Raw genomic sequence first — 26,243 nt, 5'->3', positions numbered from 1 at the left:
CTCGAAGACATCGCTGAGCAAGCACCAAGAGACAAAATCCTCGCATACTGCGTCAATTGTCTTCCAAAAGGGGCGAGAGCTTTAAAGGAGCAACGATCGAAAGCAAGCGTGACAAAATCCGCCAAGAAACAAAGACTAGGAACACCAAACTTTAGCTACCTTCTCGAAGACATCGCTGAGCAAGCATCAAGAGACAAAATCCTGGCATACTGCGTCAATTACCTGCAAAAACGGAAAGATCTTTAAGAATAGACAAAGACTAGGAACATCAAACTTCAGCTACCTGTAGGTGACAAAGTGCTCGAGGTACGAGGGACCACAGGTGCGAACCAGAGGTGGTTTCGAAGTGGTCGAAGCCGCGGAGGTCGAATCGATGATCAAGGTGTCCCCGTCGGCAGTTGTAGAGTTCCGGCATGCGTGTTCGCGTGGCGGCCGGTTGAACGGCCGTGCGGAGGATGTTTTGCGGTGGGTAACGGCCTGGAGGAGACTGAAGAAGCACCGGCGACATGTACGGCCGTCAGGGCGAGCCTGATAACGCGCAACAGCCACCATGGTTGGTGCGTGCGGAAGTCACGATCCGGCACAGCACGCCGACGACCTCGGAGTCGGGTGAAACGCCGGTGGCGGTATCCTCGAGCGTCACGGATGCGAGCGGCGTGCGCATGGTGTACAGATGGAACACGAGCCAGTCGCCACCGCCTGCGGTGTCAGCCTCTTCGTCCTCGCAATCGATTCCGTCCGGGTCCTCTAGCTCGTTCGGCTTCCAGAGAGGAAACATCCTGTTCACTTCGACACCGCCGCCCAGGCCTAGCCCTGGATTCTACACGATCCCAAGGTCAGGCTCCTCCGGGAACGAGGAGTCCCTGTCCTCCAGAGGAAGAGGGGTCTCCGACTCGGGGTACAACAGCGAATACTCGCCGCAGACCTACTCGAGCCTGCCGACGCGTAGGCCGTCGCAACAGTACAATCGCAGGTGCAAGAGCACCTGCAGCATCGTGTTGTCCGCCGTCGACGTCACCGACGGATCCAGGAAAGAGACATCCGGCAAGATCGCCACCAGCGAGTCCACCAAACACTCGTACGATCACTCCTGGAGACACCATTCCACCCAGCACGTGTTCTCCAGGCAACAGTTCACCACTGTCCCCGAGGTGGAGGAGGAAGAGAGCGCCAGCGTGGTGACCACGCAGTTGAGCAAGGACAAGGTTGCCACGCAGACGATCGCTGTCAGCAAAGACGCCGCCTCGCAGACCACGGACATCGAGTGCAGGGAGTCCTCGTCGACGGTGTTCAGCAAGAGCAAGGTCAGGAGGAAGGCGGCCGCTGGGCTACTTCCGTTTGACGAGCAGAAGAAGAAGAAGGTGAGTGAGGGAGTCTTGCGGCGAGGTCCCTTCTCGTTTGATCCTTCACCGATGCTTGATCCTTCGACCAACCAGTCTTCTCGAGTTCACGTTGGTCCAGTAGCATTCCGGAAGATTGGTCCAGCAAGGAACGCGCTTTAATAGCTTCTTTTGACACTCTACAATCCCCCGATAACCTCGCAAACCGCTATCACCTCCTAACTTCCTTTGCATCCCATAAGGGACCAAAAGACGCCACCAGAGCGTTACAGCCTCGTTTCCTTTTAGCAAGAGATCGAATCGTCGACCGCAGCCTCCGAGACCACAAGCCTGGGACCCTCCGTGGACTCGGAAAGATCCGACTCGTCGGCGAAAGACGACAGCGCTCGACGAAAATCCCGAACAGTTCACATCGACGTCTACTGCACCGGGACCGAGGACGACGAGAACTCCGACACGTCGGACAACGAGCGAGACACGCCGTCGACCGTCTTCGAGAACCCGGACGTGAGGGTGACGCACACGCAGGCCCCGGACACGGTGCTTCCCAGAGGATTCCAGGACGACAAGGCGTTCCTGAAGCGAGCGACGGAGCGGCGATGCGACAGTTTCAAGCACGCGCCCATGAGGATGCCTTCTATAGCAAGCTCGAAGGGGTACGACAGCGACGACATGCTCAGCTCCCTGTACCCCTCTCAGTTCAGCTCGTACAGCGCGCTGAGGGACCTGGACTCCGTGCCTTGGTCAGCGGCCTCCTCGAACGTCGAGTTTCCCTTCGATTACGACTCCGCCGCGGCCACCAGCTGCAAGGACACCTTCTCGGACATAGAGTCGCTGATCGCCTCGAGATCCGGGCTGACACCCAGCGACAGCTTCGAGTATGCCAACTCCAGCGACCGGGAGAGGATTCGCCGCATGGAGGAGAACTGGGCCAAGGCTGAGGAAAGATGCAGGGACTGGCGGTCGGCGAAGGCTGACCGGAAGCACCTGACTCAGAGCAGACTGACGAGGGAGTACACGGAGAGCCACGAAGCCGGCTGGTCCTCGGCCGAAAGCGGAGAAGAGTCCGACGAGAGCGGTACGGTCGGATGGAGCTTCGTGTCCAGCGAGGAGAGCCAGAAGATGGTGAAGAAGACCTCCAGCGTCAGAAGAAGTAGCAAAGAGGTCGCAGGAACCGCTGAGAGCAGCATCACGCCTGCTAAGAGAGAGGATGAACCTCCCCGCAAGCAGTCGCAGCAGGATCGCTCCGATTCCACCACCAGAAGCGGCAGTGTTCCACAGGCCCATAGTTGGCGCGACCAGATTGGATTCTTCGAGTCCAAAAGTCCCTCTCCACTTCCCTCGAAGATGCCCTCTAGGGTCACCTCCCCATTCATGACTCCTCAGGGCGAGAGGACCGATCATATCATTAAAGCCTCCATTTTTGGACGGGTCGTCAATGCCTTTCGAAAACCTGGACACCATGTTGGACCCTCCAAGAACCCTAACTGCTCCTGCGACCACTGTAGAAGATACTTCGAAGAACTGAACTCCAGGGACCGGACCGGGTCCATCAGCGAGTTCGAGCGACGAACCGGCTTCCGGTTGCAGAGCGAGAGGAAAATCGTTCGACCCGTGCCGAAGAACTGCAAATCGTGAGAGGGTGCATCTCACTGACGTGTTTTCATCGCTTTTTTTATTTAACTACTCTGCCCAACGAATTTTAATTGTCTTCAAGCGCCCCAATGTTCGGTAGGCAGTTCTTGTAAATTTTTGCGAGCTCGAATACCGTTTTCCTCCGTTATTCTTAATTTTTAAGGGTAAGAAGGAAATCGAACTTCAACCCGCAAAAATCTGCAGGAATCACCCACTGGTCGTTGCAAAGCGAAATTAAAAATTCACGTTGGACAGTGTTATATACTTCCGTTGTCATAAGGGAATTTCCTAAGAAGATTAGGATTATGTAAAAGGTCGTGTTACAAGCGTGTGTTTAAATTATATTTATCGATCACTATATGATATTCCATACTCATAGTCCTTTTTTTTTTAAACTTACAACTGTTACAAACATCTTACCAGAACATTCTGCTGAGTATCGAGCATTTATGTAAGCCTACTGGTACATGCGATTGTCTACGTTGTTCATGCTGTTAATAAATATTGGTTATATTAGTAACGGCGTTTTCTCGCGTGTCTTTCCCGTTGTGCTATGATCATCGTTACCACACCTTTCTGTACTTCCATTTTGAATTACTTCAGGCTCAAGCAAGTCTCGCGGAATCAAGTAGAAAGCTGGACCTATTGAGATTATCCCTCGAACTTAGAAGACAGGAGCTGCCGCCCGACAGTGGAACCGCTGCTCAGTTGAAGAGAGAGCTGGCCAGCGTGCAGTCGGCCAGCCCTGTTCCGGTGACTTACACTTCTCTGCAACCTTTCCGTGGACCTCTCGAGGGCAGAGCCACCGTGCCCGCTTCGGTGTCAAGATGTGCAGCTGTAACCGGACAGTTAGAGGTGAGAGAAACCACCGTGCGACCGTAATAGGTTCAACAGTGATTCAGCATCGTTTCACATATGGTTTACGCATCAGGTTAGACTAATGGGATGTCAAGACTTGGCGGAGGAAGTGCCCGGACGTACCAGACGAGAGCATCCAGCGAGTCCAGACCTGCGCAGCTTCGTCAAGGGAGTCACAGGGCGTAGCTCGAGCAAATCCTACAGCGTTAAGGATGAAACAAGTAGTGAGTATCCATGCACAAGTCAATCTCATAATTGGTGAATAACGTTGCTTACAAATGGACCACTTCAGTTTCTCTGCCAAGCTAGAAATGAAAATTACAGTTTTTCACGATTTTAACGCTTGCGCTTCTTACAGATGATATTATGGCAGTCATTAAGCTGGACAACCAAACAGTAGCACAAACAAGTTGGCGACCGTGTTCCCAGCAGGCTTGGGATCAAAGGTTTATTTCACTACATACCTTCATACAAAAAGATACTCTTAGGTGAAACCTGTGTAAATGTACCGTCTCTTCAGGTTTTCCATTGAACTAGATAAGTCGAGAGAGCTTGAGATTGGCATTTACTGGAAAGACTGGAGATCCCTTTGCGCGGTGAAGTTCTTGCGCCTAGAGGAGTTCATCGACGACGTGAGACACGGAATGGCCCTTCAGTTGGAGCCTCAGGGTCTCCTGTTTGCCGAGATTAAATTCCTGAACCCGATGATCTCGAGGAAGCCTAAGCTGCAACGTCAACGCAAGATCTTCAAGCAGCAAGTGAAGAACTTCCCTAGAGCCAATCAGATGAACATCAACGTCGCCACTTGGGGCAGGCTGCTGAAACGATCAGCCCCTTCGCTACACAATACAAGAAACTCTGAGAGTCCGCCGTCAGGTAATTGTACATGCGTTGTTGCGTCTTTGATGCATTGACATGTGATTAGTCATGGGATATTATCGATACCGTTCCATAATATCAATCCCGTCACTATATCTGACCTTGTATCTTTCAGGACCGCAACCTTTGCAGCTAGTTTTTGATACTTCCTTGGAGGACAAGCCTGAAACACCTGGGGAACTGCCTGACCCTGACAAGGGAGGACTCGGAGGAGCTAGACCCCTGGGATTGTCTGCATCCAGCAGTAGTCCCACACTGCCACGACCTCCGGAACATCCTCCACCACCACCTCCTACGATCACCAAGAAACCCTCGTTGCCAGCGCCGCCCCCACCACCTAAACTAGATCAAGAGGTATGTCGAGAGAAATATACATCGTTCTCACTTATACATTATCTTAATGTAATTACCATTGAAACAACCAGCCGATGAAAAGTATATTTGAACGAAGATGTAGCATATTGAGGATCCATTGTTTTATGAAAGTATTTAAAAGTTTCCTAGTATTTTCTGTTACTTGAAAGGTTCAGGGTTTTTGGTACACTGGTTATGGGTAAAAGATCATGTAGAACACGTATATACAATATATCCAGTTGACGCCGTATACTTTCTAACGTTTGTATATATACTTTGACAAGGCATGTTAGGGTATATTATATACTTTCGACTGCGTAACGTATACTAGTATTTACAATTCACATTTGCCGCTTTGAAAACGCAACGAATGTAGAGGTTGTCCCGTCTAAATCGATCATCTCGAACGTCTCGGAAATTATTTGTGATACCGGAAAGTGTTTCAAACAAAAGTCGAATGGCATCCAGGGGGACATTGTTCAGTATCAAGCTATCGACGTCAAATTCTGCCTCCCTCGATACAGTTCAACATTTTCCGATATCATAAATCATTTCAGAGATAACCGAGGGGATCGGTTTAAATGGGACACCCTGTATAATACCACGTTTATACATTAAGACCGACTAGAATGCCAAGTATCGAGGATTAGCGTACTGCTAGATGCTTCAAGCGTACAGATGTTAATGTATTTTTTACTTGTACATTTTTTTTTTCACAATTTGTATTCTGTTTTACCGCTAGCTTCTTATGCGCATAGCTGTTTTCGCAAAGTCCGGCACCAATGTAACCGAGAACGTTGTTTCGTGGCAATGTGCGGTTGCTCTTTAAAGTAAAATATAAAATTGCAACAAACTCCCTTCGTTTATCTATAATAGCTTATCGTTTATTGTAAATTTAATGTATATTCGAAAATTGTGTCCGTTCGGCGTACACGCGTTGACGTTGTGCCGCGGCTCAAAGTAAATTGGTAATCGAGAAACAGTTCCCCAGAGTTAAGCAGATAGTGTAATGTAGTTGCAGAGTGCATTAAGGGAGTTTGATTTCCTGCACAACGAGGAAAAGGGGGGGCCTCAGGGCGCAAATTTGAGGCCTCTTGTTACAGAGCCTCGTCCCGTGCTGATTGCACCACCCTCTCCACGCACACCCTCGCCCCAACCTGTCGTCGAGTTTCCTGAAGATGAGGTACATACCTCCTTTACACGCAGCTTTATTGTTCTTGTGACTCTGCTTCCTTTCTTACTCACATACTCAACGCGAAACTGCCTCTCGAAATTCATCGCGGCTCATACTAAATCAAGGGGTCTCTCTAAATTGATCTATTCGGATTTTCAAATTACATTTTGACTTTTAAATCAACGAACAACAGTTGAGAATTTCTTAATTAATTGTACAGAAGCCACAGCAACTTCCTAATCCAGAAAATGATATGGATGAATATAGTATAACAACTTCTTCTGAAATTATCATTTAAAAATTATTGAATTTTGATGGTATCAAAGTAGAGAAACCCCTTGGCAAATCGTTGCCAATACTTACTGAGCTAATAGGTCTTTCGTAGGGAGCATGCCAATCAAACTGTTGCATGTACCTGTGTCTGTATTCTGTACAAAAGCTTCTAACTCTGTACTCGTCACGCTTTCTGTAATGTTATGTTTATTTCTGTCTTCGACAATGCAAATACTTCACGGTACTACGGTTCTAGGTACTCTAACAATGACTAAAAGCTCTGGTTGACGGGATACGATTCATAAAGTTTGTTCACTGGGTCCATTAATGAACAGACTACAGATTTCCTGTACTTAATTCCATAAAAACCTTTAACAAACAAATGCCTGTCTCATGTCGGATTTGTTGGAACGTTTCTACATAAATATCCGTAGTCTACTAATAACGTATGCATTTTGTTAAAACCTCAGTGTTAGCGGCCTACATTTTACAATTCATAAAACTGTTAACACGACTACAACGACACTACCAATTAATCTCTGAGTGATTAATGTTCATGTGTTTGTTGCGCCGCGGGGGATAATATTCTATCTGAGACGAACGATTTAACAATTGTAGGTCGTGTACGAAATGCCCTCTAAGCCTTCTCAATGCAGAGATAGTGCCTACGAGTCTAGAAGACACTCGCAGCTGACCGGAATGACCATAGAGAACTTCAGGCTACTCTCGGTCCTTGGTCGCGGTCATTTCGGCAAAGTGATTTTGTCGCAGTACAGAAACACGGGAGAATACTTCGCGATTAAAGCGCTGAAGAAGGGAGACATTATTGCAAGGGACGAAGTTGAGTCGTTGTTGTCCGAGAAAAGAATATTCGAGGTGGCGAATGCGACGCGCCACCCCTTCCTGGTGAACCTCTTCGCTTGTTTCCAAACACAGGTACGTATCGTATCAATTTCAGTAAGGGGAATATTCTGGTTTTCGAGGCCCTTTTTCCACGAATTTTTCAGAATTTCTTTCAGACAAACCATTGAATCTTTTGCATTGGGATTTTGGACATATCCGAATTAGTCAAATCTGTTTCAAGCAAATTTTGGAGCAGAATTTGGTCCCCATTTGACCAAGGCCATACCTTATAGAAGGCAGGTCTACAAAACTTAAGCCAGAATACTCCCCTGAAGCATATGTTTCACCGATTACAACAAATAGTAACAGTTTCGTTTTTCCGTAGGCACACGTATGTTTTGTGATGGAGTATGCAGCTGGAGGAGATCTCATGATGCACATACACGCGGACGTCTTCGGGGAGCCACGGGCAGTCTTTTACTCAGCTTGCGTTGTGTTAGGGTTGCAATATTTGCATGAGAGTCGTATCATTTACAGGTAGACTTTGACAAATTCTTCTGCAGTTGAAAAATCATACTTCTCGCGGCAGTTTTATAAAGTACCAATGTGCCTGTTGACCTTACAGAGATTTGAAACTAGACAATTTATTATTGGATACAGAGGGATATGTGAAGATCGCAGATTTTGGTTTGTGTAAAGAGGGGATGGGTTACGGGGATAGAACAGGAACTTTCTGTGGAACACCAGAGTTCTTGGCGCCTGAGGTTCTCACCGAAACCTCGTACACCAGAGCCGTGGATTGGTGGGGCCTTGGTGTGCTGATATTTGAAATGCTCGTTGGCGAGGTGAGTTCGATTATCATCTGAATTCATCATTTTATTTGGCTGCCATTCTTCGAAATGGATGGAGTAGATTTTTACACAGAGATCCATTATCTACAGACAATTCTACAGCATTATCTTTTTTAGTCTCCATTCCCTGGCGACGACGAGGAAGAAGTATTTGACTCGATTGTAAATGACGAAGTTCGCTATCCGCGATTCCTTTCTTTGGAAGCAATAGCAATAATGCGAAGGGTGAGCTCTTTATTTTTTCATACTATCTGTACTAACTAGATCTATCTCATTATCTATCCTAATATTAGACCCTCCACTATTTCTTACATTGAGGATTTGCTTCTCATAACGGTAGCGTCATGAGAAATATTTGAAACTTGTTTGGTTACAGTTGCTAAGGAAAAACCCTGATAGAAGATTGGGTAGCAGTGAAAGAGATGCTGAGGATGTTAAAAAGCAAGCATTCTTTAGGCACATAGCCTGGGACGATTTACTTCTGAGACGCGTGAAACCACCGTTTGTTCCAGTGATTGTGAGTACCAGATCATCATTGTTCTCTCAGGTTGCTGTCGAAACCAATATTTGTTCTAACCGGTACATCATGATTTTGCTTCTATTCCAGCATTCTGTGGAAGACGTCAGTAATTTCGATGAGGAATTTACATCCGAGAAACCGCAACTAACTCCGCCTAAAGATCCTAGACCACTTAGCGATTTAGAACAAAGTCTATTTAAAGATTTTACGTATATGGCTGACTGGTGCTAGCCATGTCGATAATAATAATAATAATGTTGTTCGTCTTTTTTGTTAAATTTGATATGGAAATCATTTAGCTTGATCATTTTAGGGGCAATCGAATCGCAATTGATTAATAATACCGGTAATTATATATGTATTTGTTTAATTGTCAGAATAATATGTTCCACACTTCATAATGTTATGTATTGTACAGATGTTTTATTTTTTAGTGTCATGGTATAATCGGACATAGAGAATTGAGAGAAAAAAAAAGATACGAATTATGTTCTACCGTTGAATCTCAGGTTTTTAATTAATATATGATCTTCAGGCTTTTAACTCATAGTTATACATTTTCAGATTTACATTTATCATTGATTACTGGTTAGTTTCAGTGTAAGGAAATAGTTGTTAGTCACTTGAGATATTTTGAGACAACATTCGCGACCTATCGACCGAAGGACAGGAAAAGAAACATAAATTGTATACATGTACTTTTGTAGCATGTTCATTTTTTGATACGAAGATATTGCTATTTGGTATCTAAATTTTAAAAGTTTTCTGTCGTTTCACGAGACGTTTTATCAGATCTCACAGCCACGATTCTAAACGCCGACCAATCGTCTGAAATTACTTCTTTTTAGATACAAGTATTATTTTACAATTTTTCATCGTGCACGTATCATTTTTATGTATAATAATCGCTTTTCAACTTCTTCAGATTTCTATCCCTCCTCCCTGTGTATCGTAAAAAGATATTAACTGTATAAACATATTAATATTCATAAAGTGCAGTAAATAAATCAAAATGTAACTATATTTGCTCATGCTCATGTGATAGGGAATTGAATGAAAGAAATGGCACTATGTGCAACACTATTGATCACGGTAATTACTGTTAACATTGGGCACTAAGATTATTAATTGGCATTGATTACGTGTGTATCTATTTACTTATCAATATGATCGACAGTTGAAATCAAGTTTTTTACGATTAACTAAAAAGAATGTAAACAAACAAACCTACAAACTTTGTAACGAACAAATTTCTGGAGGTTTGATTCCTACCCTAATCTATTTGTTAATTTTACTCTATCATTTAGTTACATATTTTCACGATTCCAGTATGTGATAGAATACATTCGGTATTCTAGTGCTACGCATTGTAAATATGTAACCAACCGTCGTCTAGAAATAATGCATAAGATCCATAAGTACAATAGTTCAGCTTGATATGTTATTACAACATAATATCACAAGGGTAACACATGTAGTAGCACATTCTTAGTAGTCATATTTCACCTTCTATTATAAACATCACACTACCATTTCCTTACTCACCTTTTCTTTATATTCTGGTGAACAGTCGCGATTACCTTGTACAATCATCACAAATATATGTGTTACATCTTAGTTACTCAGAGTTCTGCACTAACATCATTCGCTCGTTTTTTTTTACACCTTACAAATTTATTTAACATAATGGATCCGTAAACGATTTCTGAAAATATCACTAGTAATACACATTATACTAATATACCTTTATCAACAATATAATCGATTCATCGTGTTCATTTCTTCTAGTTTTTTACACGAAACATTTTTAAATTAAATGTGACTATCGGTCTAAACGTTTTGTATGCAAGAATTTTTTGAATGAAACCTATTGGAGAGGATTGTTATATCTTATATGCACGTTTGAGTGAAAAAGATTTGTCGAAACAATTTATGGGCAAGAAACAATTGATCATAAATATTTACAAATTACAATGCTGTGATACTAACGTAAAAAGGTTTCATTTTGAATAATTCTTATTGTATTTGTTTCGTCACGGAAAGAAGTTCTTGCAATTTAAAAAAAAATAGAAAGAAAAAGGGCCATATCTGAAATTATAAAACATAAAGCCGTTTGTATCACTTGTGATAGTTTTGAGTACCATCTCGTATTCTAGTTGCCTTAATGCACCGATAAATTGATAAATCGTTTGGTAACTATTTTGTACCGAGACCATGTAAATTGAAGTGAAGACCTACTTACGCCGAGGAGGTGCTCATGTCACACATTATTTCTAATGTGCCTATTTTATACAATTCTCATATATAGGTTCTACGATTTAGCCGAGTAACTATAATATAACTTTAGTTATAATGTACAAGGACGTTTAAAAATCTGTGTAACAGCGTCTTCTTATGTAATGGACAAGAAAATATGTAACATTGAGGTTCTTGGTAAATGTTCTATTGAGAGATCCATAATGAATTTCAAGGGACATTTATTTTTATAGTCCACAAGTAATGAGTTACGTTATTTCTACACATCTAACTGCCAAAAGAAAACAGATTTTTCTAAAAATCAATCACTCCGTAGAGAAGAATATTTTCTTGTCGATCTATTAATTGTATACTATATCCACCTACCTAAAACGTATGTATACATTAATCGGTAAAAAAAAAAGATACTGTATTAACATTAACATCACATACATAAGTACTTTTACAAGAACGAAGTTTCTTCATGTATACTGGCAACTTTAACGATTGGATATGATGTTCGAAAAACATGATAATTGAAAAATGTATATATAATAGAAGTGTCGTACATTTTTTTGTAGATAGATCTATTCTTAACACTCAAAAGTAGAAACCTTATTAGATTGTACCTTCGTTACTTATTTTTATATACATGTAGCTAATAATGTAGACCCGCTAAGTTCTAATCTTAGGTAACATGTTCACTGTATTTATCTTTAATCTAATAGTAATGAAACAGCATATGCCTCGTAGCGTTTATTAAAATCACATGAACAGCTAGTATGCCTACATAAAAGGATACCCACAGACTATCCTTAAAAAATAATTTATTTAACATATACATTTGCAGTGGCAGCTTAATACATATCACTCTGTTTAGTTAAGTAACTTTCAACAGTACTTCCCAAGTTTACAATACTACGAATATATAAGCAATACTTACTCTCAATAATAAATACCCAAAAGAAATGTACAATTATTCAGCATTTGATCATTTCTATTCCTTGCAGAGCTTAAAATAGTAACTTACACTGTAAGTGTTAATCAAAAATAGTATCAATAATTTCACAAAATAATAATCTATCCTTTTTCATCTGCTTTGTCTACATCAGTCTCTGTTTCTTTATCAGTATTATCCGAGTTTAAAGATTTTGCTAGTTCGTATAAGTTTGAAGTATTCTTTCTAATTTCCTTTTCTAAATCCAGCTTTTTTTCTTCCTTCTCCTTCATCAGTTTAGTGACTTCTGGAGACGTAGGTTTGACTAGGCCTTTAGTCACTTTGTAGATAATGCTGGTACTATCCTCAGATTTAAAAACAAATGTGATCCTGCAAAAGACAGCTTACTAGTGTAAATTATTCATAATTTATGGTACACTATATACCTTAATTGTACAAGTGATTTTATCTTTACTTATCGCTGTTTAAGCCTTCTTGTATTTCTTCGATTTTGTTCAAGGATATGTTGTACAATGTTGGCCATGGTACGTAGAGTTCAGTTTCTGAGTTTTTCTTCTTTTTAACTTCTAAATAGAGTAAATCCACACTCTCATTGTATTTATAATTGACGTCCCAATACTGTCGTGCTGAAAAAGGATAATAAATATTTCTTTGAAAACATTACGTGTCTTACAATATTTTTGTAAGGCTTATTATTATTACGATGGTGGTTCAATTACCTTCACACAGTTCAATATAAACATAGAACGTTGTACTTATCTTGACAGGATCTGTACATCCCAATTTTCCGATGTGATAGTACTAAAATAATTAATTAATTACTTACATCTTTGTAATTGCATGTAATGTACAACATGTTAATCTCGATAGAGATTAAAATTGTTTAAATAAGAAACGATTATTTCTACAATTCTAATCTATTATACATCTAAATAAATTATTATACTCACACTAGGGTGACATATATCGTACATTTTCAACAATTATTATTACATTTTATAGAAAAGACATCAGAAGCTAGGTTAGCAATTATTGTTAAACAATTAAGTTAGGTTATGTCACGTTGACCACAGAATAAGTATCAATTGTTAAAGAAGTAGAAAACGAGAATGATTTCGGTGCCAGCGGATAGTGCTGCACTTCAGCGGAACAGAACCTGATTCCTCTTAACATTGATGGTAAGAAGAATTCTTCTTACACCGTGATTGCAGCTCAGACTATTTTTTCTGTTTTGTATATGTACACCTGTAATTTACGACAAAATAGTAATTATTTTATAGCATACTCTTTTTTTCAAATATCGCGCTCATAATAGCGACATCGTGGAATGAATTTAACACGATTCAATTCGTTGGAGTATGCATTCTCTACAATTACCAAAGCTCAACTAAATTGAATTATTTGACTGCAGTAACTTTGTTACGTTCAATTACTCGTATAATTCTATGCGCTCCTATTTTTTATATTTCGTGTGAGTTACAATATATATTGAGATTTACCCTTTCTCCGAGTTTGAGAAACAATAATTTCCCTAAGTGGTTCAGTTATATCCTGGTTACATCCGATGCACAACGAATCTATCGGATGCAGTTCTTTTTTTACCGTTATGTATCAAAATGATTAAAAAATGAACAATGTTGTAGTCCACCTAAATTGGTTTTGCTCGCGCTTTAATACATGCGCAAAATATGCGTAGCAATAATGTAGAAATTGTCGTGTTACATATGTATGTAAACATTACGCAACATAGCGGTTTCCAGGGGAAACGTATTGGACGGGGCACCGCGAAATTGTAAACCGTGTCGTGATCACGGCTACCCCGTTTAGGACAGTGATACAGTTTTAATTGTGTTTAGTGACGAGAGTTCTTGGTTACAAACCAGTGACCGTGTGTTATCACGGCTGGAGATTTTGCTTGTGAAATGTCAAAATGGCGTCTTCGCAGGACGCTTGGTATCTGTCGTTATTAGGACTAGCAGAAAACTTTCGAACGTCGAATCCACCGAATATTAAATCGTGTATACAGTGTTTGCAAGCGGTTTTCAATTTTAAGCCACCCCCAAGGGTCGAAGCGCGTACTCATCTTCAGCTTGGTAACATCCTCCTTACGCATACCAAAAACATCGATTTGGCGCGGTCTCATTTAGAACAAGCGGTCAGTCTCAATATTATTTATATTATAATCACTTACATTCAGTATTCTTCAGCGTTGTCTTTAATTATCACCATGTATCTCTTGTAAGTTTTCGTATTTTGGTTAGCGGCGATTCTAACCTTTCTTTTTATTTTGGTACTGTCGGTAATGTAACGCACAGTGATTAAAATACATTTGTTGTGTCAGTGAATTTACTGGAATACTAGATAATTGTATCGTAATAATAATAATAATTCTAGTTTCTTTAATTATTCACACTGAATTTCAGTGGCGTTTAAGTCAAAACATAAACACTTTCGACGATGTCAAGTTCGAAGCAGCAAGTGTAGTCGCGGAGCTATATGAACAACAGCAGCAACCAAATCTCAGTAAGCCAATATTAAGGAAAGCTATAGAACTTTCACAGCACAATGTGTATTGGCATTGTAGACTTATTTTCCAACTTGCAGTAAGTATTACACAGATACGACTGAATTTATAAGATAATTTGATAATCAAACTAATCTCGCATTCTTTGGTTTAGCAAATACACGCGTCGGAGAAAGATTTTGTCGCAGCAAGTAGTTTGCTTGCTGTAGGTGTTGATTACTCTCATATTAGTAATGCGAGTTATACGAGAGTTTTGTTCTTATTGAGCAGATGTATGCTTTTATTAATAGACAAAAAATTTACCGAAGTTCATCCTCTCTTAAATTCGGCGGGCCATCATGTAGAAAATTGGCAGGGTAGCCCACACCAGAAAGAATATTTAAAAGTATATTTTTTGGTACTTCAAGTTTGTCATTACTTAATGGCAGGCCAGGTGAGTAACAACCAGAGTTTCGTCATTATTCAGAAAAAATCGTTTGACAATTATATGCATTGTTATTGTTTTTGATAGGTGAAAAGCGTTAAGCCTTGTCTGAAACAATTACAACAGAGTATACAAACTATAATGTCTCCTAGTTGGCCAGCCGATGATGTAGTTACAGGTTCGAACATTGGAGATATGTTTATATGGATGCCAAAGGACCATTTATATGTTTTGGTATATTTAGTAACAGTTATGCATTCAATGCAGGCTGGTTACATGGACAAAGCTCAAAAATATACGGATAAAGCATTAACTCAAATTGAAAAACTCAAAAGTAAATACAATATAAATGTATTTTATGTTCTATTATGATTTCAAACCAAATATAATAATCGTACTCTTTTTACAGGTGCTGATAACAAACCTATACTTTCTGTTTTTCAATTGATGTTGTTGGAACATATAGTGATGTGTCGGCTTGTAATGGGAAATAAAAGCGTAGCTCTAGCAGAAATTTCACAAGCATGTCAACTTTGTAGAACCCAACCAAGGTTACTTCAGGGTCATAGGCCACAATTACATGCTTTATTAGGATTATATGCAATGTCAATGAATTGCATGGAGGCTGCAGAAGCTCAGTTTACGGCTGCTCTCAGGGTAAAATTATAAACACGAGTAAAAATAATTGTTTCCATTGTTTAAGGGATAATTTATAGATTGTTATATTTTGTAGACGTCACAAGAGCGGGAGCTTTGGACTTTCGCGAATTTAAATCTGGCAATAGTATACCTAAGAACTAAAAGAGACACTGAACTAGGTGCATTGCTAGAACGAATAAACCCCGAATCTTTACCATCCCATTCGCATTCTTTAAGAGCAGCGGCGTATTACGTTCAAGGACTTCAAGCGTTTTTTGGAGCTAGATACAACGAAGCAAAGTACGAATTTATACATAACGTTACTACCAATAATATAATATTATCAATTATTATAATTATCGTGGTTTGGGAATTTATTTTTAGGAGATATCTTCGAGAAACGTTAAAAATGGCCAATTCTGAAGATTTGAACAGACTTACTTCGTGTAGTCTTGTACTTTTGGGACACATATTTCTTTCTTTAGGAAATAGCAGAGAATCTATGAATATGGTCACGCCAGCGATGCAGTTAGCTTCAAAGATACCTGACGTTCACGTACAACTATGGGCTACTGCTATCCTAAAAGGTACGCGTTTATTTTAGTGCATTTAACTAGAAAATATAGGTATATTATATGCATAGTTATCGATAAAAGCATGGAAATGTTGACCGTGATGTTTCTGTTTGGCAGATCTTTATAGAATTTGTGGAGATCCAAGTCGTGAAAGCGAAGCGTACCAAATGCATTGTAATTTTTCGCAAACGTTGTTGAAAGATCATTTTCAAAGTACACAAATGGGTGAGCATTCTCTCATACAGTGGACTGACGGGCCTGTTCCAGCCTTACCAAGCAATCCACCACCTTCCACATCGCAAGCCATCCTTTAATATTATTCAAAATTTCTACATTTAACGAGTGTAATTTGAAACGTGTAACATATTTTGATGGAGCACAGAAACGTGCCAGGTTTGTACAATTTTATTGTTAAATCACAGAATGAACAATAATAAAACAAAAAGAACACTAGTGGTACCAATAGAAGGAAAACGGAAAAGAGCCTGAGCTCTGTCACATGGAAATTAACTATCGTACCACAAAAGTGTAATAAGTGGAATCATGATCAGAATTGAGGATAAGGAATTTTTAATTGTTTGCTATAGGTATCCAGATTCGCTGTTTATCATTCAAATCTTTTCAGGTACCTATAAATCATAGATTTTCATTTACGAAGTTTCATAAAGATTCTATATTATACATAGATTTGTACAAACAATTTATTGTAGTTGTTTTCTACGTCACAGAGGATATGCAAGAGATGAACATATGTATAGAACTTTGATATATTTTATTATTTTGTATATTGTAAATTATCTCGAACTTCTTAGTTTTCTTTTTTTTGTAATTGTATATCTGCAAACTGGAAGAAGTAAAGACAAAAATAGAGGAAATGACAGCATTGATGCCGAGATTGTCGGACCAGCACACGTTAAACGGGAATTAGACATTTCTTTGACATAATTGTTACACCGCCGCACAAAGACTTTTCGAAACCAAACTTGAGCTTAATTTATGCTGTAAAGATAGTAGCTTTTGTTGTAACAAGGTTTATGAGTATGTATTACTTACATGTATCGAGAGGTATATTTAAAAGTACGCCGTTAAGTGTTAATGATGTTTTCAAAAAATGACATAATGCTTTTGGCGGGATTTCATTCTTCTTTTATATATCATTTGCTCTCTAGAAAACAAATTGTTCCGTATGCGATGCTGCAGGCATAGGACACGATAAAACGAAAGGTAACATTAGTATTTTACGATCGTACGTTGATTTTATTCGCATACTTTAAATTTAGAACTCGTACCTTTTCAGATTTACGTAGCACATTGACAAGTATGTCTGCATAATTGGCCTTTACAACAATTCGAATCTAATCTGTTGTAGCTAATTACCAAAAGTCAAATTTGTAGCCAATTAAAGGTTTTTGTAAATCGTTGAAAAAGGAAAATTGTCAATAGAACAATGATTATACTTCCAGTGTACTATGCTCTTCAATGACCAAAGTAGGCGTTTAAATTCGGGCTGTGGACATAATAGACGTGTATGTTCATAAAAAAAGTATACTCTTGTACATGAACATAATGAAGTAATAGGTACTATAGGTTGCAGGGTGACTTTTTTTTGTTACAGAAGTACCATACCTATCGTATGCGTGGTGCGTATCAGTTGATGTGTTTTTATTAAGTAATGTATGTATGTAATGTATAATTAAAATAAACAGAATGGTAATTAGTATAGGATAGAGCAATATATAAAAAAGAAAAAATAAAGGGGCCTTAATATGTGGTAAGCTAAATGGCAAAGATGTTCTGCCTAACTCTTTGCTTTGTTTAAACTAAGATATTGTACATATTTTAAATAGTGAAGATAATAAAGAATAAAAATAATGAAGAGAATATAATTAATTACTTGTCTGTAGAATGATGTTTTATTATTTTTTATGCATTATTACAACCATAGTCATGCTTCCATGTTTTTTATTTAATACTCTTTTCTTGTTAAAAATGATAACAGTGTACTTGAGAGATGGAGATTTTCATTTTTTGGGAGTTTGTATAACTTATAAATGCATAAAAATCTGCTGTCAATCGTCACTTTCAGTTACTATTGAAATCAGTTTATAATAACAATGGTTTACCTTAATTACACTTCATATTTTAATAACGAAATTCTTTATACATAAATTGCTACGGAGCTCAGGTATATTTACATTACTTTCTATACCAAATTTGAGCTGTCTGCATCCTCTTGATCTTCTTCTGTAACTGCAGTATGCCATACATCAAAGCTTCTGCTGTTGGGGGACATCCTGAAGTGTTGTTACATGCACAAATATAGTTATAATCTTTCCTATAGATAAATAAGATCATAAATGTATATTAAATTTATTACCTGGCACGTATATGTCCACAGGTATAATTCTGTCGCACCCTCTGACAACAGAATAACTGTAATGATAGTAGCCTCCGCCATTGGCACAACTTCCCATAGAAATGACCCATCGTGGTTCAGGCATTTGATCGTATATTCTCCTTAAAGCTGGAGCCATTTTGTTTGTTAATGTTCCAGCAACAATAATAACATCGGACTGTCTCGGAGATGCTCTGAATACTACTCCATATCTGTCCATGTCATATCTGGGCGCAGCAATGTGCATCATTTCAACTGCACAGCAAGCCAGACCAAATGTCATTGGCCATATCGAATTTTTACGTCCCCAGTTTAAAAGGTCATCTAGTCTAGCCATGGCATATTCTCCTATGCCATGGGTATTTTGAAATGGACTGTAAGGCTTCCTTTCCTGCTTTTCTGGTAGATTAGCCACAGTCCTGGTTTGAGTCGTCAAAGCTGCAGGACATCCTGACAGAGCTGCATTATTGCGAATCAGGGACAATAGGCCCTGATTCACAGTGGCTAAAAATTAAAACAAAGCTGTAGTACATTAAAAATACAATACATTGAATTATTTGCATTGGCCCAATTATAATTATTTGGTACCAATTCTTCATTCTTATTGATCATATTATATTATCATAATATTTACAAAGGTCAACTACACAGAGGTATTGTTTCTTGAATATCGTGAAGAGCTCATTTTAACTTTAGAGGTTATGAAACATGTTGCAATAGAACTTAATGCAACGGTCCGTGTCAACAGCCAAAAATCATAAATTTAATTTACTTTTTTTTAGTTAGCGCATCTTATGCAATACAAACGTTCTATAGAATTCAGCACAAAGTAGATATACGATGAAACATACGTAGAACTCATATACGCATTCACGATGAATCGAGCAAAACCAATAAAGAATTATTACGCTACTGTGTCAATTGATATTTTCACTTGATGAATAAAATTGCAAATTGTTAAAATTTGTTGTGGAGAAACTTACGCGAAAACATAATAGAACGCAACATTTTCAGCCCGACGAGACACACTCACGTCACGGAGTTGTCTGCTTTACTGTGATTCTGCGCAAACGCACTAGTGTATTGGATCGTATTTGCGATTTGCAGCATGACCTATATCGGGTAAATATTTAAAGAACAATTACACTGACGATATGGTTTAAAATCATGTGATAATAGAAATTCTATGAATAAATAACCTATTACATTTGGCTACATCTATTTTCGTTGTAATATTAGGTTTACTTCACTCGAATTGAACAGCCGACGTTGTTCGTCGATTTTGGCGCCACGTTTCAATTTCAAATCTGGGAATATGGCAATGCTTTGATATTGTTGGTAATTTATCGTTAATTCAAGGTAAATACATAGAACGCGATAGAACGTAGGCGTGGATGACTCTACCTTGTCATGGACAGGGACACAGGCTTAATTTTAAGTATGTAACAGGGACTTAAAACTGGTATGATTTTGATACCGGTAGTGCACTGATAAGGCTGCACCGAAACCGATGTAATACAGTACCGAAATGTATGAATACTGAAACCCAAATAAATACCGGTATTTAGAGATTGATGGTGGAAACGGGGGAGAAGAATAAATCGTTGTGTGTTCGTAGAATGTTTTTATTGGCTCAGTTCCTGTTTTATACAAAACATCTAACAAACATAGATGCGTTCCGCTGACATTTTTAAAACCTCGCCTTACGAAAAGCGACTAAACTATATCGACTTCGCGGATTCTAGTCTCGCGGTTCCCAAAGGGCACGCTATAGTACGATGCAAAATACTGATTTTGCTTGAACAGTGCTCAAACGTTGTCGCGGCGTCTAATCGCTAGCTAGTCATGGTGATGGTCGTTAAAAAGTTAGAACGTAAGAAAGTGCCTCAGTAAACGACTAACGCTACTTCAGCTGCGGACGGGGACGTCAGCTAGGCCATGGAACCAAATCTATACGCGTGGCTCGTTAAACAATTCGCTATATACAAAAACGGTTCCTACAACGTGTCGCTTGTCAACAGAACCGTATGTTTCTCCTTCTTACCGATTATATTTTCATCAGCCGTTTTCTTCTTTCCCAAACGAAAAAGTAAAACCGAAACGAATGTGTAATTTGTAATTTCCTCATTTCTGTGTACAGTGCTTCGAATGGATTTGTTAATCGTAGACGTACGTGTGTGTGTATGTATGTGTGTGTGAACTGTATGTAGAATTGTAGAGACTTCCGTAGAGATTTATTTAGCAAAAGTTCGTTAACCCATAAACATCTAGGTAACATTAAATAACAACTTATACTTCAGCAACAACAACGGGATCTCTGTATCGTTCCTGTCCCGTATCGGGTCGGTAATCCTCAGCGGCTCCCCTTACGAGCATCGGTTGTTTATACACTTTACAAATGTCGTAACAGTGTGTCGCGTTCATCGCGGTCTCCAACCTGACGCGCATGCGCGACTTCCTCTTTTAATTCGTTAACGCGCGCCCTCTCCTGCACCACTTATTCTTGTGTCGACCTATTCATTTTGTTTCTTCAACCCTTGCACTACCAACAGGTGTAATTAGCAAAGTGCGAGCCCCAATTGACCCGACGAGTCTGCTCCGTGGTAAGTTTCATTCATCAGTTTGAATTATCGTTACTTTGGTAGTACAGCGGTTATCCCTACAGCTTGTCATTGTAAATTTGATTTTTACAAAAACATGTAGGCAAACAAAATGTGCAGATGAAGAACAGCAACGAATGAGAACCGAAGGAAACATTCGAAATACGAGTTGACGGGAAGAAAAATAGCGTTGGAGATAAGAAAATTAATATTTTGAAGGTTAACGGGGAAGTAAATAGAAACGCATTGTTGTCGGGTGCAACTAATTCGAATACCAGCCAATTCAATTTGCCGTATGAAACCGCCGACATTTTATGTTCGTTAATATTCTGCCCACGTTCCAAAAATTCGAAGGAAGTCGATCGCGAGAAATTAATCGATCGCGTATAATCGATGGCACGAACCTTCTCGCAGTTTACAGACTACGATACCGCGGTATCGACTAATCTACCAAAATTGTGACTCTTTAGGATGATACGCTAAACTGGTTTCTATGGAACGTCGTCTAAAATTTGTAACGACTCAATTTGCGTTTGTGCGCCGTTTCATTGTTCTTTCTCGTTGGTGTGTACTCTGTCTCTTGTATTGCGCCGCCAAAAGAAGTCTTTTGGCTTTCGTCTCTTTCTCGTTTGTCTTTATGGTTTGTATGAGCGTTCCGGTGCGCGCGATTCGCGTACGCAAATGATACTCATTTAAAATATCAATACAAATTCATAGAAAACATTTTGTTTATCGAAACATCGGAGTTTTGTTTGGCTTTTTTCTTTAAATACATTTTTGTGTTTTTTCAGACAACAATTCCGAGGGTAGTCAACAGACACATACTGTAAGCAGAATTTCGAACGTGACGATCGATCGGTAAGGATCGAATCGGGGTGCGACCTTACCGACGGGACAATCCGCCGGTAAATCTTCCACATTTTCAACAAAGTTTTTATCAAATGCGAGTTCCAATTAATTTAAATTTTTCACGTTTCGAGGTAGATCTGTAAGTCGGAAAGTACGAGCTTCTATTAACACGTTCATTGTCAGATAATGTTCCATTAAAGCAGTGGCGGATTATGTATTACAGGGGGCCTATTTAAAAATATTTCTGAAATTAAGAGAGGGGTGAAGTAATCAATAATTTTTGGTACAAATTTTAATTTTGTTAATAAAGGGGTTGGAGGAGGTGAACTTATATCTTTCACTAAAATTTACCAAGCTAAATGAGATGTCAATGAGATACATAGAATGTACTGAATTAACAGCAGTTTTAGCAATGTACAGATTCAACGGCAGGTTTAGCAATGAACGTGTTAAGAGACACCTGTAGCGTTTCATACTCTTTCTGTAGCGTAAGAGAGTTAACTCGTACGAAACCATTATTTTTGTAATCGCGTGGTTGGCTTTCTCGATCGTTTAGCAAAGATTCAATGTTCGGTATCGCGATAGAGCAACATTCGTATCATAGCGAGTATCACTGGCGCAGACGAATGTTTCTACATAGCGTGTGAGACGAAACTGAAAGGTCAAAAGCGGCTAATGATTAAGTCTGCGTATTTCCATGGCTGCGATGTCATCCACGGATATAAGCTTATCTATGGGGATGCAGGAGAGTTCGCCGCCGACGCAGGACTGCGGCTGTTGCCATCTGGCCTCCTTCTCGGCCTCTTTCGCCTTGAGCTCAGCTTCCCTCGCTCTGCGCTCCTTCAGCTTTAACGAGAAAATCGCGACGGATCTCGCCCTCTTCATCAGGCTCTGTTTCACCCGGGTCTTTTTCGCCTCGTGATCCTCCTTGTTTGGCTTCTCCTCCTCTTGACTGGTTTTGCTCGAGTCCGACCGACCACTCGAGTCTTTGTCTTTCTCGGAATAGTGAGACGTTTGTTGTCTGTGTTCGTGGCTCTCGCGTTGATGATGATGCTGTTGTTGTTGCTGCTGCTGTTGTTGTTGCAGATGCTGCTGTTGTTGTTGCTGCTGGTGTTGTTGTTGTTGCTGCTGCTGCTGCTGCTGCTGCTGTTGGTGATGATGATGTTGCTGTTGCTTCTCCACCTTCTCCCGTTCCCTTTCCCTGTCTGGGGAGAAACGGAACTTCTGGTTTCTGTGCGCCATCGTCCATGGCGGGGCCGACCTTCAAACGAAAAAGCTCATTTGCTTTGCTACCCATTGATCACTAGACTTTGGTTTATTAACTCCTAGGCTTACAAACGTTCCATCTAAATTCGAATCTTCCAGCAGCTAGTTTACATTGTTAGATACTTATGTTAGGTTCAATAGTTGGTTCAATATCGTTAATGTCGCTCTCAAAGAAGCAAGTTCGAGTGAATGTATATAAAAGATAGTCGATACGAATTTGATGATTTTCAGGTTGAAATTACAGGTTCAGACACAAAGAAATATGTACACACCTGAGGAGATCGCTGTCCGATGACGAAGCAAGCTCTTTCGAGACAATGCAGTCGGTGGACCGATGAAGATGCGGAAGTTTGTCTGTCCTTCCGTTGACGCTGCCAGCTCCGCTGATCTCCGAATCGCTGGATTTCCTACCACCGGGTTCGAGACCCAACCTTCGGACCCAGTCTACGCCTCCATGTGGCCCGATCGTCAGGTGATGACTGTACTGATCGCCGCCCGATGCCTCTGGTTCGTTAGTCAACCAGTCTCTCGATCTCCTTCCTGTGATTATTCGAAGATGAAAACGTATCCTTTACGCTCTTTGTCGTAACTTTCGTAGCTGCACTTTGTATAATTGCTCATAGTTATGCTACTCCTGGGAGAAGAACCATTCAATTGAGTTCTTTGTCACCGTCTCATTACCTCATGTTTAAAAAAAGTCCTAAAAAGGCTGTGCTTGGCCTCATTTCAATCAAGAAGATGTCACAAATACCCATAGGGTAGAGTGGAGTTTGTAGTACAACAAAGCAAAGTTTTGTCGTTGAATGACTTCTTGGCAATTGATCTTCTGGGTCCCTCAAGGGGTACCGGGGACGAATAGCTCACAGATATCGTGCAGACCTTTTTCGCATGCGTCGATGCACTACTGTGGTTCTTACCAGGAGTAGCATAGGCCGCGTAACGAGTCTCCTAGCGAAAGATCGGAGACACTAGCGAGAAACTTGGTCTAAAGGCGAAAAGGAAGAAAGGGACATAGATCGAACCTCGTTCTCCGCCAGGAATGGAGCACCTAGGTGTAATGTGAAGGTCGCGAATGCTGCCCATGTTAATTTCAGTCAGGAAAGGTGTACCTATATCGCTGCTGGCCGCGCTGCCTGGTGTCTGGGCAGCGGACGGTGTCTCCGAGATTCTCGGGACGGAGCCAGCGCTTGGCGTGGGCGGGCTGCTCGGTGTCTGGGTCGTCGAGGCCAGGGTCGGCGTGTCTGGGAGACTGGGCGAGGTTACGTCTCCGGTACGTTCGGAAAGCAGTTGTTCTTCTGTCTCTCCGTCTGCTGGACTCACCACGAATCTCCCTGAGTTCGAGCGAAATTAATAGACGGTAGGAGATAGAGAGAAGGAACGTGATGGTCGGGCGAGAACCGTTTACCCGATATCGGAGGATGAGGATGGGTTCGCCGACGATACTGAACCTCGGACCTTTTCACGCGCGAACAGCCGGGTCTCCGCTTTACTCGGATTTACTCCGGACTAAGGGGTTCGTTAAACTATTTTGCTGACCAGACGAGAATTGGCTCGCTGCAACGTCATGTAACTCTGTTGGCTTTCAAACAGAATTTAGGCGGGTGCTATGGAAGCAGAGGGTAGTCGCGGCACTATCTAAAAGACGCTCGCTGGACGATGGAAGGTAACAGGTGTTTAAACCAGGCGTGGCCACGCATTATCCTGTGGGGCATTCGCATGACACCTTCAACCGCTCTGTGAGTATCCAAATATTTTCTACGACATTCGATAAAATTGACCGGGGTTTCAATCCTATTCAAGCCTATACTATTTTGCTATTTGTCAACTAGGACATGCGAGACTTTCCAGGACAAATATTAGGTCAGCGCAAAAGTTCGTGTCAGATTTCTTGTTGTATATTAATACGAAATCGGGCACAAACTTTTGCATTGACCTAATAGGTACCCTGGTACCTGGGTATTGATGTAAGGGTTAAACTGGAGAGCAACTTAGAGCAACATAGTCATTCGTGCTCAGGCTACTGTACTATATAGAGCTAAGTGAATAGGTAACAGAACACTATAGGACTCAGAGGAGAATACCACTATTGCTGACATAATAAGTTCAGCGAGTAACCAATCAGTATTCCGCATTCCTATAACCGATTCGTATTCCTCTGCTTAATCATACTTCCTCCTCCTCTCTGTTGTTCTCCGAAGCAATCTAGGCCACTCCCAGAACAAACGTTGCTCACACCTGGCCTATTTATCACGTTGGTTACCAACATCGTATACAGGTGGCGATCACAATTTTGTGTTTCATATAAAACAAATCGAATTCGTTTTGTGCATGTTGTTATTTTAAACTACCAATACGCAGTTACAGTTTTGCAGTGTGGGATATGAATAACGTGCGGGAGGTTGAACGTAAAGGATTCAAACATTGGAGGAAAATGATTTGAGTACAGTCAAGAAGTTACAATAGCTACGAGGGTACACTAATATGTACACTATGCTTCCAAATACTAATAGATCAGTGTTAACGAGGGTGATGAATCGTGCGCTCAGTTCAATATCGATCGGGTACTGGATGGTTTTTGGTTCATTCACATTTATCTCTCCTGTTATTGGACGAACACGTTGGTAAAGGATTGAGAGAAGAATAGAGAAACATTGATTAGATTGAAAAGATAGTATGTCATTGAGATTTGCTTACCTATTACTGTGGCGGGTTGCTGTTCCGGTGACGGAGTGGAGGACAGTCGTCTGACTGCCTCCCTTCGCAAGAATTCTACCTTGGCCATCTCGGTGGCCACCCAGTGCGGTATGTCGGGTATCGCGCAGATTATGATGAACCGTATCGCCAGCATGATATGTTCGAGGGCGACGATCAGAAGGATCGTTTGGGTGGCCGACATCTCTGGGAACATCCGCTGAACTTGCCCGCTCAGCCCGATCAACGCGCAATTCACCAGTATAGCGACCAGGCCCATCGCTTCCATCGCGTTCTAAACAATTACAAACGATAACACAGCTGAGTAACACTGATCGACAAAATTAACCTTCGTCGACT

General features: G+C 40.7%; 6 protein-coding genes across 12 annotated transcripts in view; 3 read left to right on the top strand and 3 right to left on the bottom strand.

Moving 5' to 3' along the window:
* Window positions 1-10,988, top strand: part of Pkn (serine/threonine-protein kinase N) — a 58,669-nt gene extending 47,681 nt beyond the window's left edge. Inside the window, exons 7-19 of one of the 3 annotated variants that reach the window (XR_013082765.1) lie at window positions 3,579-3,830; window positions 3,907-4,057; window positions 4,192-4,279; window positions 4,354-4,709; window positions 4,828-5,066; window positions 6,082-6,249; window positions 7,132-7,449; window positions 7,742-7,893; window positions 7,982-8,201; window positions 8,325-8,432; window positions 8,584-8,724; window positions 8,815-9,073; window positions 9,162-10,988. Coding sequence is in view for 2 of the 3 variants with exons in the window: in XM_076793342.1 (XP_076649457.1) it covers window positions 3,579-3,830; window positions 3,907-4,057; window positions 4,192-4,279; window positions 4,354-4,709; window positions 4,828-5,066; window positions 6,082-6,249; window positions 7,132-7,449; window positions 7,742-7,893; window positions 7,982-8,201; window positions 8,325-8,432; window positions 8,584-8,724; window positions 8,815-8,958 (2,337 nt within the window). In the remaining variant the exon portion in view is untranslated. Of the gene's footprint in view, window positions 1-3,578; window positions 3,831-3,906; window positions 4,058-4,191; window positions 4,280-4,353; window positions 4,710-4,827; window positions 5,067-6,081; window positions 6,250-7,131; window positions 7,450-7,741; window positions 7,894-7,981; window positions 8,202-8,324; window positions 8,433-8,583; window positions 8,725-8,814 lie in introns of all 3 variants that reach the window. The other 2 variants (XM_076793342.1, XM_076793343.1) reach the window with 2 other exon arrangements.
* Window positions 308-3,495, top strand: LOC143357107 (uncharacterized). Its single transcript, XM_076793344.1, has 2 exons — window positions 308-1,361; window positions 1,629-3,495. The coding sequence occupies exons 1-2, from the start codon at window positions 507-509 to the stop codon at window positions 2,976-2,978; spliced, it is 2,205 nt and encodes a 734-aa protein (XP_076649459.1). The 5' UTR covers window positions 308-506; the 3' UTR covers window positions 2,979-3,495.
* A 784-nt stretch (window positions 10,989-11,772) lies between the features above and the next one.
* LOC143357111 (tRNA-splicing endonuclease subunit Sen15) lies at window positions 11,773-13,026 on the bottom strand. Its single transcript, XM_076793355.1, has 4 exons — window positions 12,871-13,026; window positions 12,640-12,721; window positions 12,375-12,546; window positions 11,773-12,289 (listed from the first exon to the last, which is right to left on the bottom strand). Exons 1-4 carry the CDS (start codon window positions 12,892-12,894, stop codon window positions 12,043-12,045), a joined length of 525 nt encoding a protein of 174 aa, XP_076649470.1. The 5' UTR covers window positions 12,895-13,026; the 3' UTR covers window positions 11,773-12,042.
* Window positions 13,027-13,291: 265 nt separating this feature from the next.
* Mau2 (Mau2 sister chromatid cohesion factor) lies at window positions 13,292-17,954 on the top strand. Its single transcript, XM_076793273.1, has 8 exons — window positions 13,292-14,075; window positions 14,344-14,523; window positions 14,599-14,877; window positions 14,956-15,202; window positions 15,278-15,525; window positions 15,602-15,807; window positions 15,892-16,094; window positions 16,200-17,954. Exons 1-8 carry the CDS (start codon window positions 13,851-13,853, stop codon window positions 16,394-16,396), a joined length of 1,785 nt encoding a protein of 594 aa, XP_076649388.1. The 5' UTR covers window positions 13,292-13,850; the 3' UTR covers window positions 16,397-17,954.
* Window positions 17,955-18,144: 190 nt separating this feature from the next.
* On the bottom strand, window positions 18,145-19,604 carry LOC143357074 (NADH-quinone oxidoreductase subunit B 2). The gene is made up of 3 exons (XM_076793274.1): window positions 19,461-19,604; window positions 18,460-18,981; window positions 18,145-18,376 (listed from the first exon to the last, which is right to left on the bottom strand). Exons 1-3 carry the CDS (start codon window positions 19,483-19,485, stop codon window positions 18,279-18,281), a joined length of 645 nt encoding a protein of 214 aa, XP_076649389.1. The 5' UTR covers window positions 19,486-19,604; the 3' UTR covers window positions 18,145-18,278.
* Window positions 19,605-20,081: 477 nt separating this feature from the next.
* The window catches only part of Wwk (anoctamin 8 white walker), a 38,280-nt gene continuing 32,118 nt past the window's right edge, over window positions 20,082-26,243 (bottom strand). For 3 of the 5 annotated variants that reach the window (XM_076793265.1, XM_076793266.1, XM_076793268.1), the window contains 4 exons: window positions 25,887-26,178; window positions 24,215-24,523; window positions 23,465-23,732; window positions 20,082-23,187 (listed from right to left, as the gene is read on the bottom strand). In XM_076793265.1, the coding sequence (XP_076649380.1) occupies window positions 22,599-23,187; window positions 23,465-23,732; window positions 24,215-24,523; window positions 25,887-26,178 (1,458 nt within the window). In that variant the 3' untranslated portion in view covers window positions 20,082-22,598. The remainder of the gene's footprint in view (window positions 23,188-23,464; window positions 23,733-24,214; window positions 24,524-25,886; window positions 26,179-26,243) is intronic. The other 2 variants (XM_076793269.1, XM_076793267.1) reach the window with 2 other exon arrangements.

This window comes from Halictus rubicundus, chromosome 9, assembly GCF_050948215.1.
Source record: "Halictus rubicundus isolate RS-2024b chromosome 9, iyHalRubi1_principal, whole genome shotgun sequence".
Taxonomy (NCBI): domain Eukaryota; kingdom Metazoa; phylum Arthropoda; class Insecta; order Hymenoptera; family Halictidae; genus Halictus; species Halictus rubicundus.
This window is presented reverse-complemented; position numbering and strand designations above follow the sequence as displayed.